This window comes from Lissotriton vulgaris, chromosome 11 (genome assembly GCF_964263255.1).
Source record: "Lissotriton vulgaris chromosome 11, aLisVul1.2, whole genome shotgun sequence".
NCBI classification, from domain to species: domain Eukaryota; kingdom Metazoa; phylum Chordata; class Amphibia; order Caudata; family Salamandridae; genus Lissotriton; species Lissotriton vulgaris.
Window position 1 is genome coordinate 1,016,370,911 of NC_141699.1, and position 19,798 is coordinate 1,016,390,708.

The following is a 19,798-nucleotide window of genomic DNA, read 5'->3' on the forward strand; positions in this document are numbered from 1 at the left end:
TCCCAGTCCGGATTCAGATGAAACCACAGCACCGAGACAGCCCTCATCGCTGCCACAGACGACATCAGGCGCCAACTAGACAATGGCGAAACATCAGCACTCGTCCTCCTGGACCTGTTAGTCGCCTTCGACATGGTCTGCCATCGCACTCTACAGACACGCCTCCTAGAAGCCAGAATCAAAGAGAAGTCTCTTGACTGGACCACCTCCTTCCTCTCCGGCAGAACCCAGAGCATCCGCCTCCCACCCTTCCGATCCGAAGCCACCAACATCATCTGCGGTGTCCCCCAGGGCTCATCCCACAGCCCAATGCAGTTCAACGTCTACATGGCCCTCCTCGCACAAGTGCAAACAAAACAGGTGATGGACCGAATGTGGATCAATGTCACACATTTATCCCAGTCCAAAGATCTGGGCCCAAATCCATCGTTTTTTTGCACTCCACACCACCCTGGGTTAGACAATGGCGATATGCAAATCAGCTCTGACCCTGTGCCCCATGGGAACAGTCCAGTCCAAACTACAAAAGCCATGTCCTTCCCAGAACGGAATCAAGCATCCGAGGACCGGAGCGGTTTCGAGGTAACACCTCTCATCAGCCCGGCTAGCTTGACTCCAGTGGTGTGGAGTGCCTGGGACCCACGTCTGAGCATCCCCAGCGCACTTATGGCGGTATTGCAAACAAAACAGGTGATGGACCGAATGTGGATCAATGTCACACATTCATCCCAGTCCAAAGATCTGGGCCCAAATCCATCGTTTTTTTGCACTCCACACCACCCTGGGTTAGAAAATGGCGATATGCAAATCAGCTCTCACCCTGTGCCCCATGGGAACAGTCCAGTCCGAACTACAAAAGCCATGTCCTTCCCAGAACGGAATCAAGCATCCGAGGACCGGAGGGGTTTCGAGGTAACACCTCTCATCAGCCCGGCTAGCTTGACTCCAGTGGTGTGGAGTGCCTGGGACCCACGTCTGAGCATCCCCAGCGCACTTATGGCGGTATTGCAAACAAAACAGGTGATGGACCGAATGTGGATCAATGTCACACATTCATCCCAGTCCAAAGATCTGGGCCCAAATCCATCGTTTTTTTGCACTTCACACCACCCTGGGTTAGACAATGGCGATATGCAAATCAGCTCTGACCCTGTGTCCCATGGGAACAGTCCAGTCCGAACTACAAAAGCCATGTCCTTCCCAGAACGGAATCAAGCATCCGAGGACCGGACCGGTTTCGAGGTAACACCTCTCATCAGCCCGGCTAGCTTGACTCCAGTGGTGTGGAGTGCCTGGGACCCACGTCTGAGCATCCCCAGCGCACTTATGGCGTATTGCAAACAAAACAGGTGATGGACCGAATGTGGATCAATGTCACACATTCACACATTCACACATGTCACACATTCATCCCAGTCCAAAGATCTGGGCCCAAATCCATCATTTTTTTGTACTCCACACCACCATGATCCACATTCGGTCCATCACCTGTTGTGTGACTACAACGCATCCAAAATGCCTCCGCCCGACTGATCGTCAACGTCCCCCACCGCAGCCACATCACCCCCCACCTGAGAGACCTACACTGGCTCTCCGTTGACCAGCCTACATGAACAGCAGTCTCAGCTTCCACACCCCCACCCACCAGCTCCACTCCGCCAGCCTCGCCCTCGCCGCTGTCCCCCCATCCAACGAACGACCTCCGGTGGCAGATCCTTCGCCTACCTCGCGGCCAAGACCTAGAACACCCTCCCTACCCACATACAGCAGACCCAAGACCTACTCGCCTTCAGAAGACTCCTCAAGACCTGGCTCTTCGAGCAGTAGCTGCACCCCCCTCCACTCCCCTCAGCTCCTTGGAAAACCTCACGGGTAATTAGCGCGCTTTACAAGTACTCTGATTGATTGATAGATTGATTGGCTTGACAGTTCAGGCTGGACTGTTCCCATGAGGCACAGGGTCAAGCCTGATTTGCATATGAGCAGGTCTAAACTGGGTTGTGGCATGGTGAGCATAGGAATGAGGGATGTAACCTAGATCTCTTGACTGGGGGTGAATGTTTTGATTTGTTCTGCATTCCGTCCATTGTGTGTCTTATGGGAGAAGCCCTACCTCTGCAGCATATAGAGTTGGCGCACACTCAATGTGCCCCTTGGAAGGAAGAAACAAGGGATCCTTTGGACCCCCAGACATTCACTTGCAGGCTGGTGTGGTCCCTCCCTGCACCCCTCCTGGAAGATCATGTCTGTCTCGCTCTGTAATGCAGACTGTGCTATCTTCTGCGCAGTAAAAAATCGACCTGTGGCTTCAAATAACCAGTGCACTTTTGACTACAAAACCAAAGCAGGCCTTGCAGGCATGATGCTTTACCAACATTTAGCAACATTGCAACCCTGCCTGTATTGAAACCTTTGCCAAGCGTGCACAATTATCTGAAGAACAGTTCACTGCTTAGCACGACAGATAAGCATTCAAATCTATTAATATAATTACATTTTGTGTACACATAATTAGAAGATTGCAACTACAAGTCCCAGAAGGCTCGGGGTCAGTGATCAAAAAGCAAGCAATTGTCCAAATGTACAGATTGAATAAGGATGGCGTCTTTTCTGTGTCTGTTGAAGTGTATTGCAGGAGTGTGGCGTGCATGCGCCATCTAGGGGTGGCACTGAGGTAGTATGAAGGAAAAGGAACATCAACTCAAACCTGGACAAATGTGGTGACTTTCTAAAAGTTATTTCATTCTAGCACACAATAGCATAATGGTGAGATAAAGCCTCCTACTTATTTTTTGCGCAATTTAACAAATCGACACTACAAAAAAAACCTATATATATATATTTTATTTTTTATTTTTTGTATAGGTAATAAAAACCATTACAAGCTTCTTGAAAAAAACACATTAAAAAGTATTTTGACATTGTTTTTAGAGGAATTTTCTCAAGGCCGGACAGAAAAGCAGGAAATTTAATTACGTGCCCCTTCGGGACTGCGCACACATGATGATGATGCGAGACCCAACTAAACTTTCTGGCGCTACCTCAAGGTACGTTGCATACATACTGCGCAAATGTTTACAAATAAAAGCTGAGGGTGATCCAACAAAAACTAAGATATTGAAAAATGCGTATTAAAACCAAGGTATCAAAGCTTTCAAGTCAATGCGAACGTGGGTGGTCCTATGGCTCCCTGAAGGGGTAGAAGGACCCCCAGAGGGCATAGAGTGGTTAGAGTCTGTCGCTGTTGCAGGGGTGCAATATACCAGTTAATGGGATTCGAATTAAAACAGGCATGTTGATTATATAAATTCATTGGGCTGGCCCAGTCGGTCAAGGGCCTCACGATTGCGAAGTGTTCATGCCCCCAAGAGTGAACAAAACGAATAAAGTGCTGTCTGGACTAATTCATTGGTTGGATAATTCTCAAGCTTTGCTATTAGTATGTGGAGCCCCCCCCCCTCCATGTGCTAAAAATGGGTAAAGAACTATCTAGATTGAAGACCCCCCACTCCCCCACTTCCAGGTATGCGGGCCAATACGTGCTTTCTAGACTGTGAATAAAAGGCTTTTTATTTTTATATAGAGCGAACTAGAACCGAGGCATCGGGTATCAGAGCGCTTTACATGAGTACCAGGGGGCATATTATCAAGGGGGTTTATCTCCGCTTTTTTGGCTTTAAAAGCCAAGAAAGCAAAGATAAAATTATCTCCCTATTACCTAGCTGTCGCTAACACCAGTTAGCGACAGCTAGTAAGAGATAGCGACCATCTTGGGCCCCACTTTGCATGTCAGTGATATTTATCACTAATGACATGCAAAGTGGGCGTGCCAAGATGTTAGCGACTGGAAACAGTCGCTAACATCGCTATCTCCTATTACCAACTTTTGTAGATATTCGCGTTATGCGCGAATATCTCCAAAAGCTAACACCTGCCCTGAGCAGTTCTTAGCCATGTTATCCAATGGGAGGTGGATAACATGGCTAAGAGACTTAGTTCGCTAATGCATGAATATCATTGACTTTTCAGCGATATTCATTCATTGCGGCTGATTTTTATCGGATTTGCGATAAACCTTGGTAATACCAAGGTTTATCTGCGATAAAAATCGCCGCAGCTCAGCGATAATTTTTTCACGCTAACCAAGCAATAGCGATAATTATCGCTATTGCTTGGTTATATGCCCCCCAGTTTCGTTACAGATGGACAACTTCATTTTTGTTAGGCAGGTGGGGATTAAGGGGCAGATTTACAAGGAATTGCTGCGCTGCGGCAACGAAAGCTGTTTGGCTGCGCCACGCTGCAGCACTTCCAAAGCACAGGAATGAAACATATTTACAATAATATGTGCAACATTCCTGTGCTCTCCCTTGCGCTGGCGCATAAATAGCTGCCTTGCACCGACACAGGCACTCTTGCACCAGGGTGCAAAGATGCCTGCGTCAATGGGAAATTGTTTTTGTGCAGGAAGGGGCACCTTCCTGCACAAAAACAATCACTACAAGCATTTTCCTCTTTCAATGTGTGCTGTAGCATACAGCACACATTGAAAGAGGAAAAAACTAGGAGAAATTAAAACATTTCTCTTCATTGCGCCTCCCCTGGGGAAACGTAGCATTCACACGCATTTCCAGATTTACGATTCCTTGTAAATCTGGAAATGTGGAAACGTGGAAATGTGGAAATTACCCCGCCACCACCAGAACCATCCTACACGAAGGGATGAAAGACGTTGCAGAGTGGATGAAGAACAGCCGCCTGAAACTGAACTCAGACAAGACAGAAGTCCTCATCCTGGGATCACCACCCTCCGCCTGGGACGACTCCTGGTGGCCCCCTGCCCTGGGCACCACTCCCAAGCCAACGGACCACGCACGCAACCTGGTCTTCATCCTGGACTCCTCCCTCTCGATGACCAGACAGGTCAACGCCGTCTCCTCATCGTGCTTCAACACCCTGCGCATGCTCCGCAAGATCTTCCGATGGATCCCCACCGAGACCAGGAAGACCGTCACCCAGGCACTCGTCACCAGCCGACTGGACTACGGGAACACCCTCTACGCCGGAACCACAGCCAAACTTCAGAAAAGACTCCAACGCATTCAGAACGCCTCCGCACGACTCGTCCTGGACATCCCCTGACACAGCCACATCTCCGACCACCTGAGAGACCTGCACTGGCTCCCCGTCAGCAAGAGGATCACGTTCAGGCTCCTCACCCACGCACACAAGGCTCTGCATGACCTGGGCCCCAAGTACCTCAACGACCGCCTGACCTTCTACGCGCCCCCCCCGCCAGCTACGATCGACCAGCCTCGCCCTCGCCGCCGTACCACGCATCCGCAGAGCCACCGCCAGAGGAAGATCCTTCTCCTACCTGGCAGCCAAGACTTGGAACTCCCTCCCCATCCACCTACGGCTGACCCAGGACCACCTCTCCTTCACGAAGTAGCTCAAGACCTGGCTGTTCGAGCAGTAGCAGACCCCCCTTCCCCAGCGCCTTGAGACCCTTCTGGGTGAGTAGCGCGCTATACAAATGCTTTGATTGATTGATTGGTTCCATGGGTGTTGTGTGGGAACACCCACAGCAACACCCATGGAACGCCCCTTTCATGCAAAGTGCTGCATGTAAAAGGGCCATATTTACAAGGACAGGAAAAGCCACGCAGGGTGGCTTTCCCTGTCCTTGTAAATATCGAAGAGTAAAATACGCCACCAGTAGGTCACAAAATGTGCCGTACTGGTGGCTTGTAGATCTGCCCTTAAGTGATTTGCCCAGAATCACAGAATGTTGAGCGCGGTTGCCTGATACTCGAACCCGGTTCCCCAGGTCCGAGGTCGACCGCTCCAGCCGTAAGGCTACATAACACCCTCATTAAGGGACTATCTACATGGGTTCACAATTGTAAAGTGTTCATGTTGAAATTATGCCCCCTATGCTAATTTCAAAAGCACACGGCAAGGTATGAATCTGTTCAAAATAGAATATATATTTGCTACAGCTCCCTAGAACCTAGGTACAGCATGTCAGCCTCCCTGCATGACAACAAGTCTGCTGCTTATATCATGCCCCATGATGAGCGAGTCTATTTCTTTTCTTTTCCAACAAAGCTCTTGTTTTCATTTGACCTCCCTGCTCACTGGGCCGTCAGCTGTCACTTTAAGTACCGCGCATGAAATCTTACAGAAATCCGTCTCCAATTTTCTCTGCTGACAGTTGTGATTCTTTTGAAAACCTAGCACCCACTGATGTAACAAAAATAATGTTTACCTCTTAAAAAATATATTCTTCCTCGGAGAGCTCTTAATCATGCCAGGCTTACCAGAGCGCACATTATGCTGGGCTGTTCTGTCTTATTAAACTACAGAAGGAGCACGTGATGTGTTTAATGATAACATATTGTTGATACCTCACTTACTTAATATGTCTGACATAGAAGTGTATTGAAGGGTTCATAGATTTAAGTTTGCACAGGATGTAGTCAGATGTTGATGCAAACAAAGGTGAAGCTAATTAACCATCAGTGCCCTGTTCTCTTGGTCCGGGGGTTTGCAGCACCGATTTCAGGAGACAGATACAATACATATTTTCTTTCAATAAATCTAAATTGACATAATTAATTAGTTTGTATATTTAACTGAAAACGTTGATTGAAACATGCCTTGTGGCCCTACATTGGACACCCCTCTACTGGTCAGTGTCTCATCAACTTTAGAGTGCATGGCAGGAAAATGGAACCTGAGACTGCAGGATTGACGTTGGCTTTGTTGGGGAGCGGTCCAAACACTACAGTGCTGCTCAACTGGAGGAGGAGTTGAAGCGCCACAAAGACGGTTCAGCGGGCCGATCGGTACCCTTCAGAACCCAGAAGAGGGCTTCTTCAAAGAAAACCAGCACATCCTTTTGGGATCATGGGTAAGATGAATGCTAGCGCGCAAGAAGGCGGTTCAGTTAACATTTGTGCTGCCACCTCATCAATTGATAACTATCTCATATCTGTATTGAGCACTATATATACTAAAATAGGTCCAGTAGGGCAAAGGGTTGATGTTGTGAGCCTGCATTCTGGTCAGCTGTCACCTGAACTTTAGAATGCAGCAGCCTGTTTGTAATCAGGAAGCTCTGACACTGGGGATGGTTGGTGTCCAGTCTGCAACCACAAAAGAAAATTCCAATAAAGGCTCTATGATATATTTAGACAATCCATGTGTTATCTCAAATGATTCTCCATTAAAGGTACCATGATATCATCTAACTCTCCTGCATTAAAAAGGAAAAAAGAAGGAGCGAGCGCAAGTATCTCAGAAGGATATAGGAAGTCCTATAGCAAATAGGATAAGGGACCGCCATCCTAGTGCGTGTATTACTGTTTCTAAGGTGGAGAAAGAGGTGAACCCTGATGTTCACGACCGGGATCTTCAGCAAGATGATCTGAGGGATTTTGCCATCGAATGCTTCGCAAAATTTGAGGAAATTGTTAAAAGGCTTTCGTGGTTCAATTTCAGACAAGTTTAAATCTTTGAGAGGCAAAATCTCTTGTAATTTACTAGCTAATCACTGGATGGTTCCTACTACTGTGTCTAAGCCTGGAAAGATTGCTCCTGTCTAAGTAGACTCAATCGATATGAGCACTAGTACCAATGCACATCTGGATATCAGAAACCCTCTGGAGGCTCCTTTTGATTTTAAAACTGGGTCCTGGAAGGAATTAAATGAACCAACAAAACATTCCCTGACAATGTCCCTTGTAGTTATTAGGAAATACACAAGAAGTAATTGTATTCTTCAATTGCCCCATGACTGTTCTCTGTATGTTATTGTTTTAGATGGGGTTCCTGTGCTTACAAATGGAAAGAGGGGATATTGCATTGACTTAAAATGCAAGGTGGTTCTTTGACTGAATTCTAATTCAGGGTTTCCTGGCAAATTTTGTTGTTGAAATTCTTTGAATCGGAAATGTCGGGTCAGTTGGTCACTGTCCTAAGCGATTGGAAGGAGACTGTGTGGTGACAAATAACAAAACAACTTTGCTGGTAAGAAATCTTTCACAACATTTGGTGAATGTCTCAGGCAGAGTTTAGACTCACCCCTTAGATTATGACTATAGGCTGTCCCCCAAGAATTCTGAAATGTGTAGAGATCTTGCATCCAGCCCTTCTACGAGGAAAACCAACCAGCCTGCGTATTGTAACAAGGAATAGATGTCCCCCCATCCCCAATAACTTAGTTGAAATTGACTGACTCTGATAACAAAGGCTCCTGATATGATGCCTTTGTTATCTTCTGATAAACCTGACTACAAAACAGAATCCTTAGCCTTACTTGAAAACCTTGATGCTAACCTTAATCCAGAGGAGCTCCCCTCAAAGTAAGGATTTAGATTGACCATTCTAAATGATCTAATTCAGGATGGCTGGCATTTATTAAAATTTAAGATCCTTTTTTAGTCAGGAATCGTTGATAACAGATATATTTTTTAAATAGATGGGTATCACTTTTTTTTTCTTTTACCCCTGCAATACCTTCCATAGTGTATAGGGTAATGGGGTCATGACCTCTTTAGAAGCTGTTCAAATTTTCATACATTGTGGGAGAAGTTATTTGATGTAATACCTGGTTTCGAGTGTTACATTTGACTGTCCCAGGCACATTGGATATCCTGTTTCTAGACTTTTACTATAATATTTTTGATCAACGGTCAACTGAGGTTATAGGCCAATTCAAGTTTTATTATTAAACGTAAATGTCAGACTTTTTTGAATATGGGCCGGGGACTTTAAAGTCACTGAATGATGACTTAGAGTCAAAGCAATTTTGCAACCTGACAGACACGAGTTTTGATGAAATTACTCACTTTTGGCATATCCCGTAAAGGAAGCGCTACTCAGATTATTATTCAAATACAAGTTGGTATTTGCAGTGATTTGCATCCATTGAATGACCATCAACCACTGACTTTTATTGGAAGCAGAAATTGTAGTACAATTGATTTCTTTTTAAACCCAATAGAGCTTCTTTCACTGTTCTCACATTTTAGGGTAAAAATGTATGTTGCCAGTAATCACATGAGAATTCTATGGGATAGGGTTGCTACAGATCACTTTATTACTCTGGTAATAAGAAATAATCAGACTGCTTTAGAGGCTTGTTTTAGTTTTGATGTGAATCTAAGTGCCATTACAGGTAGTTCCAATGTGTTGTGTTCTTCCATTTCACAAATCTTATCCGCAAATAAAGCATGAATGAAGTACAGTCCATTAGATGGCTTAATTGTGCCCATAGGTGTTCCCATAGGAAATTATAATGAGCTCTTAAGCCTACCACTAGGTATCATGAAGATATAAAAACTGCCTGTATGTTACATAAGAAGGAAGTCAAAGACAATAAAAGAGAAATAATAATTCAAGCATGGGACGATCTTGAGGCTGCTGGGGGACCTAAAGATAGTTGAGGGGCCTGGAGTGTAGTGCACCACCCTTATTTTACAGACAAAGTAGTCCTTGTGGTCAATTGTTTTATACCCACAAATACATGGGTTGATCCATTTTCTAAGGTATTTGGCAGGGAACTTGAAAACGAATCAATTGATAAAAAAGTAGGGATGAAATAATTGATACTAGTGTTGTGCCACCTTTGAGTTGATCTATCAATATGAAGTTATAACAGCAATTGAAAAAAGCTTATCGGGTAAGGCGCCAGGTCCGGCTGGAGTCCCAGTAGACGTTTTTAAAGAGAATATTCCATCATGGTCCCCAATAATAACAAGCATACAAAGGGCAATTTTCATTAGTCCAATCTCTGGGTGATGGAAAGAAGCTCTTATTCTACCTGTCATTAAGAAAGGGGACAGGAATCTCATGACATGCTATAGTCATATATCTTTGTGGCACTCGATTTCCAAAATCTTAGATCGTATTCTGCTTTATAAACTAGAGGCCTTGGCTGGGGAAAATCACCTTTCATAAGATGTTCAATTTGGGTTCTCCCCTTGGTGTGGTGATGGTTGATCAATCATTTTAATTATATCTTTAAATGGGAAAGTATATCGAAGCCAGTAGAGGACCCACACATTTGGCATTTATGGACATTTCTTATGCTTCTGATTCTGCAAATTGGTCCAAACAATGGTACATAATGTAAAGAGTGGGGGATGAGAAAGTCCCTTGTGGATCTGTTGAAACAGCTCTAATTGTGGAGTACTGCAAGGTTGTGTGTTGGCTCTTTTCTTGTTTCCTATTTATATTAATTGGTGGAGAGAGATCTTTTATTTAAAGGGAAGGATATGCTGCAAATTGAGACGCGACCTGCACCAATGTTTTATCTGCGGATGATGCTGTTCTCATTGCAAGAATTGCTAATGGCCTTCAAGTGTTACTGGATTTATTTACTCCTTATGTCAATGATTTGGATTTAGGATCCTTGAAGTTACACAAAATAATAGAAGCAGTTCTCAGATATGTCTTCTGCGATGTCCATGCCATAATTTGTCACATCAAAGCACTTTATTATTTTTGCTCTTAATATAGACATTTGCATAGGCAAGTTTTGGTACCAATTTTATGAACTACTGACATTAGGCAGCATAAGACTGGAATTATTTATTTATACTAATTAGTGTTGCGTCAAATCTATTTACAAATACTAATTATGTTAGAATTTCCCTAGCATACAGGAATAATTATGGAGCACTAAAATAGATATAATTATATGAATTTGTATTTGGTTTAATATTTGATAATTTTATTTTTGTTGTTCATGAAGGTTTCATTATCAGTATTCAGTGTATGAATTTTTAAATTCTCATATTTAGGTATCAGGCTATTGTATTCATTTGGATAAGTCACTTTAAGTTGGCTTGTACATTTTATGGGTAGTCCCTTTTAGGTTTTGTTAAAGTATAGTCTCTGCAATATTTAATATTTATGCACTGTGTTATATGTTATATAAAGTGTTTTTGTACTGAAGTTGATTTAATCAAGTCTTTATGTTTAATAATGCCTTTTTGTGGATGTATTCTTCTAAGGCTTGTAGCCGAATAAAATTGATGGTGATGATGATGAAATAATATTCAGTTTCTTCAGTCTTGAATGAAAACAGCTGTTAATATTGAACCATCAGCTTAAAGGAGCTCAAATCAGATTCATTCTATATGGTCCAGTGTTTATTTATAGACATTCAAGTGATAGATTACAAGGTATTAGCAAGGTATGCACTGGTACAACATGGTCACAAGTTACTGATGCAACACAGTTTTGAAGTAATGACAATATAAAGCTATTGAGGAATCCACTTCAATGCAAAATACTCACGAGTTACCGTAGCCAACCAACACATGTGAGAGAACATTATAAGATGGCTTAGATGTGGGTAGAGCAGGCAACTCCATGGTCTACAAGGATTCCATAAATCATAAACTTTGTAAGACTTCACTGTAATAACAACTTTTCAATACTCTAATCATCGCTAAACCTCACCACTCGAGCACACCATATAATTAAATCATAGTACAGCATAAACATCATTCCTTCACTTAAAATTCAGCAAGAGAGAAATCACACCCTGCATTACTCAGTCAGTCAAGATATCTTTATTCGGCTTATTTAAAAACCATACAAAGAAAAGAAGAATAAAATACATTACATATAACATTTTTCATAATACACATGATATAGGAATTTAACAACAATTTTAAGATTGTAATAAACAGTTAAAAAGGTTGTTTGACATAAATAACTAATCTTGACAGACAGCTTTCGCCCTTGAGGCGGCTACCAGAAATTTAGCAACGCAAAAGGTAATGTGGGGATTAGGTAGTAGTTGTAAGAAGAGCAAAGCCGGTCTCACCTGGGTGAAGCCGGCTTCCTTAAGAATTGGCAACAATACACAATACAATCTCATACTCCCTCCGCAGTGCCACCTTGTCTTATACTCTCACATGAGTCTCTAAGCAACACACAAACCATGATCATCACAAAACCAACAAGAAATCCCACCACTCATGCAGGGCCACACTAGATAGTATAAGACAATTTGAAGCCATGGCACCACACAAACCACACCAAATGATGTTCCACCTTAATATTGATTCAAGAATATCATTGGACAAAAATATAATTTCTAAAATAATTGTGGAGCCAAGAACATCCTGGAACATAATATAGAAGTTTGAATATCATTCCTTAAAGTAGTTTAAAAGAAAATCTATATAGTTATAATATTGTTTACTTTAATATTCTTATATGTCATTTTTTGTTCTATTTTGTAAGCTTACATTTTAGATGATAGCATTTTTTTTAGTACTATAACATTTTTTGCTATTGTAGTTTTGTTACATTATGTATTATATGTTAGAAGTTTTCATAAAATATATTTTGATAATATCATTTTTGTATTTGGTTGTGTTTTTTATTATTTAGGAGTTGTAAAGTTGAAGGGGAATAAGGACCTCATTACGATGACGGATGGACTTCAATCCATCCGCCATCGAATAGGATTTGGGACCGGACACCTACGAGGCGGCCTCCCAACAATCCGAATAATGATGCAACCGCAACCACAACAGTCACATTCCCTATCTTTTGTTTGAGGGCAGGGATGCGGCTAGCAGCCCCGCCGCAATACAAAAAATATGGAGTGTACACAACCCTATGTTCAACCTATCTATTTAAATCAACACATTTTGGGAATCTATGTTTCATTACATCCCTTTAATTCTTTATTAACTCCTTGGGAATTTTGTTTTCTATACCCAGATTATCTCCTACATCTTTTAACACGGAAGGTGTTAATCTTTTTTTCTTATAAGTTTGAAGGGATTCACAATTTGTTGTTAATGCATCTTTTAGGAGGGGTCTTTTTATTCTCTATGAAAATCTACAGTCCTGAAGATGGTCTCACTAACTTAATGCTAAAGAGACCAAACGTTGATGCGTTGCCAAATTTCTATATGAATTTGTTGATGTATGTGCTACTTTGTAACTGAAAACTTTGCATAGGATCTGGATATTTAAACACACTGATTTATGGTTCTGAAAACTATGTAAAATGAGATTATAACCATAGTGAATGTGCGTTTTTCTTTTAGACTGATCCAATTTTGAACCCTCTTTTATATAATAATAAATAATGGTTTGAATATCAAATCTTGAATAACTATAGCTGCCACTAAATTACTTTCGTTCGAAGAGTTATATTCCTTCGTAAATTATTTCCTTAAATAAATTTGAAGTGATATTTGGATGCCATATTTTGACATTTTGAATTATTTTTAAATTATCCATCATTTTGTATAAATTAATTCTTTTTGGTTCCTGTCTATTGATTGCTCTATTACTTACCCAAACCCCCAATGGAATACAGGGTTTCACTTTTTTTTGGATGTGCTATAACAAAGATGGCATTTTCTTGCTCTTAGCATTTTGGGGCCTGCAGCCTGTCATAGGTCACATAACTGGCTGTAACTGGCAGTTACACTTAGTGAATTCCTCCCACACAGTCATGCAATAGAGGGATTAGGTGTCCCTGAATGGGACATCTGCTGACTGGATGGGGCGGAACTGGGCACAGCCCCATTGCAACTGAATAGGTTGTGCTCTGCCTTCACATAAAGTACTAGTCACCACTGCATTCTTCCTGCTTCAAGCCTGGAGCCACTGCAGGTAAATCAGGAAATTCCAAGCACTTCAAATAAAAACCTCTAGAAATGTCTCCCAACTTCAAAGAAGGACAACATATAAAAATAAGGCCCTCAGACCCACTCTTCAGTTTGCTTTTTAGACCTGTCAAAGGACAGTCAGAGGACTACCTGCCACTATAACTAGGGCTGGGCGTAGTTTGCGAAGTAGCACTTCGCACTACGCAAGCTATGCATAGCACTACGCAAACTGTGTAGTAGGCTGTTCGCACTGTGCAAGATGCATTTTCAATGATTGCACAGTGCGGACAAGCATCCGGCACTGTGCAATCATTGAAAACGGCATCTTGCACAGTGCGAGCTGTAGTTTTCTGCCGCTCAAGTAGATTTTTACTGGAGCGACAGCTTTGTCAACGCGGACTGGTAGTTTCTCATCGTGAGCGGTTGCGAGCATAAGTGACCACTTGCATTGAGAAACCTGACCTCCCCGCATCGAGAATCTCGCCGGGAGGTTTATTTTCCACGCTTGCGACCAACAACTTGATGTTGCTGATCACAAACAAGGAAAAAGTCTTGCCCGCATGTCATTTTGCTTGCTCGCGGTCGCCAACTTGACGTTGAGGACCGCGAGCAAGCAAAAAATGACCGCAGCACTACGCTACGTGTGATCGCAATGTGCTACGTGCTGCTCGCGTAGTGCGAAGTAGCGCAAACTTTGCAAACTACGAGAGCGTAGCGTAGTGCTTGGCCCAGGCCTAACTATAACCTGTTGTGTGCTCCACAAGACTGCTTTTCTGCACCTGGAAGGACTGTGCTGCCTGCCTTGAACTCTTGGAGAACAGTCCTGCTGCATGAGCCCTGATTCTCTCCCTCAACCCAGGACTACCAAACTGACTCCAACAGCTAATTTTATGGCTTCCTGTTCAGAGCCACAGGGACATAACAGGCTCCCACCATCTTGAACCTGGACCTGGACCCAGCCTATGTGAGTCCTAAACCCCCAACTGGTGATACATCCATAAATAAGACATGGAATTTTTCTTAATTATAAATGTTATAAATATGTTACTCTCTAGGATCCTATGAGGTCTGCAGTGCACCTTACTGTGACTTCCCTTTCATTCATGTACCTCAGTCCACCACAATAATTCCATTAACCGCTTTTTGAATAAACTAAAGGAACATATGTTGAGTAAGTCTTTTTATCCAGTTTATTGTAGTAACCAATTTTCTATTGGTTGAAGGCATCTCATTCTCATGTATGGCAAGTTAATGCTTACCATTTGAAAAATGAAACATTAATCCTTTTCTGTAGTCTCTCATGTTGCTCTCTCACAGCTCATTTGTGTTGAATTTGAATATCACTGCATAAATGCATTTCATAACAAATCTGTCACTGAAAGTACTAAAATTCAATAAAGGGACCAGAGATATGACTTTTAAAGTTTTGACGCATCCTCAACACTTTTTTCAGTTTGAAGGCTTTATTCTTGTATCACATAATAAAATGCTTTAAGATTAATTAAATAGCAATATAACGTATCTATTACACTTTGAAAATGATGTCTAAGATAAAATAACTAAGAGGAAACTTAAAACAACTGGTTTTAGTTGGCGATAATAGCAGTATACATGGAAGCAGCTATTAGAAGAAGCCTATAGGAATTTAGAAATGAAACGAAAGAAAAAAGATTGGCGAAGAAGGGGTTAGGCAAGTCATACTAAATACATTCAGTTCATGCAATGAACATCTTACAATATATAATAGACCATGTAATAATAAAAAGAATACTATTACTGACTCAAATTGTGAACAATATCTTAAAAAGGGAAAGAGAGAATGTATCGAATTATGGAGGTTCATAGTCACCTTTCAACTGTTTGTTTGTGGAAACACTAGAAGTATCTAAACAATCTGTAATATGTGACCACATCATCTATCTTGAATTAAGTAATACTAGGGGCATGAATACAGTTTCTACTCTATGATTGTAACAAATTAAATATAATTACAATTTAAAAAAGCATTTACTAAATTCTTTCAATTAGTAGTTATGATTTGAAATGCAATTGCTGATAGTAAAACAATTTTATTAATGATAAACATAGATTATGACCAGATGTCAGACAAGCTATACAGAAAAATATCAACACTTTTAAATGAAAACTTAACATGAAAAATGTTATTAATTCGGTTCCAGGCTTGTTTCCAAACGTTTATAGTATTGAGGGACAAAAACATGTAAATAAATTCAGGATGATTAACATTGCAAAATCAGCAAATCGAAATGTTTTATACATGTTTTATATAGATTTAGGGTGACAAGTAAACCATTATTAATAAAGTACAATGTTTGAGTATTGTTTGCTCAAGGTTTCTGCAATTTAGACCAAATTTTATTCTACCAGAAGACAGGCCAGGACACACTGGTATGTTTTCCAGAACAATTCAATATTAGATTGAGGTCTAACAGGATTGGTTGTTATAAAGGATCTACACATAGACGATGTCGTAGGGTTGGATAATAACAATGGGAGGACATTTTTTCTAATGGGTATTATGTGAATCATGGTGCTTGAACTCAAGTATTTTCTATTTATTTTAATGTATTGTACCAAAGAGTGAAGTAATGAAAATTACTTTTATTAATTCTCCAAATTCTAAATACGGTTTAAGAACTTTTGTAAGTACATTTCAAACAAGAGTAGAAAACAAGGGTGTCTAGCAGAAAAAGTTAAAAAATCTTTAAAAGTAAAATGATGAATGAAAGATCAATCCACAGTGGGAAAAATATTTTTTATTGGTTAATAGACATTAGGATGATTGTCTTATAGTTAAGGCTTTATAATATAAGGAGAAATCAGGAAAAGTAATGCCTCCAAGTAGACAATCTCTCTTAAGCTTAGCAAGCAAACTTATAGGGGGCACATACTCAAGGAGTTATCGCTGAGTTATCAGCACTTTATTGCAGCCAAAGTCTTAATACAATTATCACCCCATTCACAGGCTTGTGCTAACAACTCATACCACCAGTTTACCTGTGATAGCAGCAGCAAAAACCTCGCCACAGATGACCCCCGCAACTATCACTAATGAGATGCAGAGTAGGCGTTCCTGTACAAAAAGCTGTGACAACACCACTCCACAACATTCTCAACGACCAGCCAGATCGGCGATACGACCACAAAACATGCAATAATGCGTGTTAGCAGCAGGAAATTAACACCTGCTCTGACCTGGTGTAAAGTTGGACCACAGCCTGCACCAGAAAAGGGAGTCAAAAATCATGTTGAGAAGGTGTGTCTTTCACACATCAAAAGACAGAGAGAGGGCGAAGGAGAGAGAGAGATACAGAGAGACAGAAAGAAAGGGAGCGAGAGAAAGATGGACAGAGAGGGGGAGAGAGCGATTGACAGACAGAGAGGTGTAGTGAGAGAAAGACGGACAGAGAGGTAGAGAGAGATAGGCGGACAGAGAGGGGGAGTGAGAGAAAGACAGACAGAGAAGGGGAGAGAGAGATAGATTAACAGAGAGGGGGAGAGAGAGATAGAAGGGCAGAGAGAGGGAGAGAGAGATATACGGACAGAGAGGGGGAGAGAGATAGATGTACAGAGAGGGGGAGAGAGACAAAAATAACAGAAGAGATGTACAGGAATAGAGAGTGCCGACACTGTAAACCCAGGCCACACTGCTCACCTGCTGACACCAGTGTGTCTCCCACCACGTGCCGGTATGTAGTGCAGTTCACCAGGTCCCATATCTGAAACAGACCCGTCATCTGAGACAGAGTCCAGAAACATGAATGGCAAAGTACATACAATTGAACACAACATCAACGCCGGTCCGTCTCTGCTCACCCAGGCAGATGCATCCCATCCCCTCCCACCACCCAGCAGTGCATGACCCCCTGCGCACCCAGGCCTCACTGCTCACCTTCTGCCACCGGCGTGTAGCAATAAGGGTCCACCACATGCCTGTGCAAGCCACAAGCCCAGGGACCACAGACATGGCACCCTCCACATCATGGAGCCCCACTCCTCAGGCCATCAGGTCTTACATTTGATTCTGGGTCTTGATTTCTCCATGGCATGCACCCGGCATCACCGCAAGCTCCACACCCGCTCAGCCTTTGAAGTGCCACTAACTCTGTGATCCAGGAGGTGACACCATGTTGTGGTAGGCCCCTGCTGTCTGCTGGCTCTGGCCTACACTGCGGTCCAGCAGGGCACACAAATCCTGAGCAGTCCGGACCGCCGGGACGGGACCTCATCGCAGCTTCACACCTGCTCAGCATTTAAGGTGCCCCTACCTCAGTGCACCGAAAGTCACCGTCCTATGGCGGGGTGCCTGTGCCGGCCACAGTGTACCCGGGGCCACCAAGTCTGTGCTCCGCAAGTCATGGACCCTGTATGATTGGGTATCGTGGTGCGGACACCATCATGTCACCTCCAGGCCGGCGGAATGTGATGTTGCAGGGCCCTGGGCCACCATGCCAACATAAACACCACACAGATACACCCTGAGAGAGGTTGGAAATGGTGTTGAGCATGTGCGCCCGACCCTTTTTATTGGCAGGGTCACATGTCCTGTGACACCTGGCTGGACGGGTGTGGTGTGGGTGTATACCAGCCGTGAGGGAGTGGCTGTGGCATGTGGACAACTAGACCTGTGATCAACAGATTACTACAGGGCAGACCTGGGCCATGTAGCGTTGCCACCCCACCCTATGAGCGTAAGCGGAGTGGGCTGGCCTGGCGTATGCCAGTCCTTAGTAGGAGTTTGAACAATGACAACAGGGCTCTGGGCGTGGTTCCGTACTGGGCTGGACTGGACTGGAGTGGAGAAGTGTGGCTCAAGTGGTTGGAGCGGCAGACCCTGATGCAGAGGTCTGGCCCGGACCAGGGTTCAATTCCCCGCCTCGGCGGGTCTTGGGCTCAAAATTTCCCCGGACCTGACAATTCTCGCCTCGGTGCCTATTCCAATCATGGAGTCCCACTCTGTAACTCTGGGCAATAGCTTGCTTAATCTCCACAAGGGCCCCTCGCGGCGGGATGCCTGGCTTTCACCTTGTGGATGCCCAGAAATGGGTTATCTCGCAGGGGAATACCAGGACGGGTTCCCTAAGCAAGCGCCGGGAAACCCACTGCGGGTAGCTGTGCGCTATACAAGCTCAAATACATTTACATTTACATTTGGACAAAGAAGTAATAATGTGTGTGTCCCTGTTGTTGTATTGGCGCCACCTGGACTGCATTTGGCAATGTGTTACCCTGTGACCCAAGTCCAACGACATGAGCCACCTGGACGTAAGAGGACTTCACTGACCCTACATTTATCCATACTTGAAAGACCATATACATGACACATCTGTTTGGTTAGGAATGTTTAATGCACATTCAGTGGAGTGTTGCATCTAGAGCAGTACAGGGTCGTGCAAACACAACATGACAATGTTGGCCCATGGAGGGCAGGCAGGAGTCCTTCAGGGAGTGACAAGTCCAAAGGAAGGGCAAGAGTTCAGTCTGCAGTCTGTTTGCTGTGTCATTGCCGATTAAACAGAATATGGCAGTCCATGTTGAAGTCCAAGGTGAGTATTGCATGGTGCATCGGGGAACAATGGAAGGTGCTGATGCAGAGACTGAGCTGAACTGAGCAGAAACAGGCCATATGGCGGAGATGAATGCTACTGCGTCCTTCTGACCACGGATGCGGAATCATCTGCATCTTTGTCCTCTGCTGTTTCATGTGCCTCACATGTGGGTGGTGGTGTTCTGTCTCCTGCTCTCTGTGGTAGTGACACTTCGCCCGGAATGTCTGCCGCACTGTGTAGCACTGACACTTCAGGGGCGGAGATGTGGATGTAGCGGTAGCAGCAGCACGCATCAGCGCCAGGCCTTGTGGCAGCAATGCCATGAGGATGATTTTGAGGTCACTGAGGAACCCAGCTAGCACTCGCTGGTTTGCAGCTGTTCTTTCCACATTCGCCCGCTACATGGTCTCCATTAACCTCTGCATGTTTCCCAACTCCTGTGTGACATCACTAGAGCCACTCTGACTGGACAGTTGTTCGATTCTCTGAGTCAGGGCTACAGAGATGTCAGCCATGGTCTGTTGGAGAGCATGGAGCAGACTGTGGGTTGTTGTTACGGACCATGAGTGGTCC

The 19,798-nt window shown here is 43.4% G+C and overlaps 1 protein-coding gene across 1 annotated transcript in view; it reads left to right on the top strand.

Moving 5' to 3' along the window:
• The first annotated feature begins 8,268 nt into the window (after positions 1–8,268).
• The window catches only part of LOC147683945 (uncharacterized), a 93,623-nt gene continuing 82,093 nt past the window's right edge, over positions 8,269–19,798 (top strand). The window contains exon 1 of the mRNA XM_086942582.1: positions 8,269–8,369. Within this exon, the coding sequence (XP_086798708.1) occupies positions 8,269–8,369 (101 nt within the window). The remainder of the gene's footprint in view (positions 8,370–19,798) is intronic.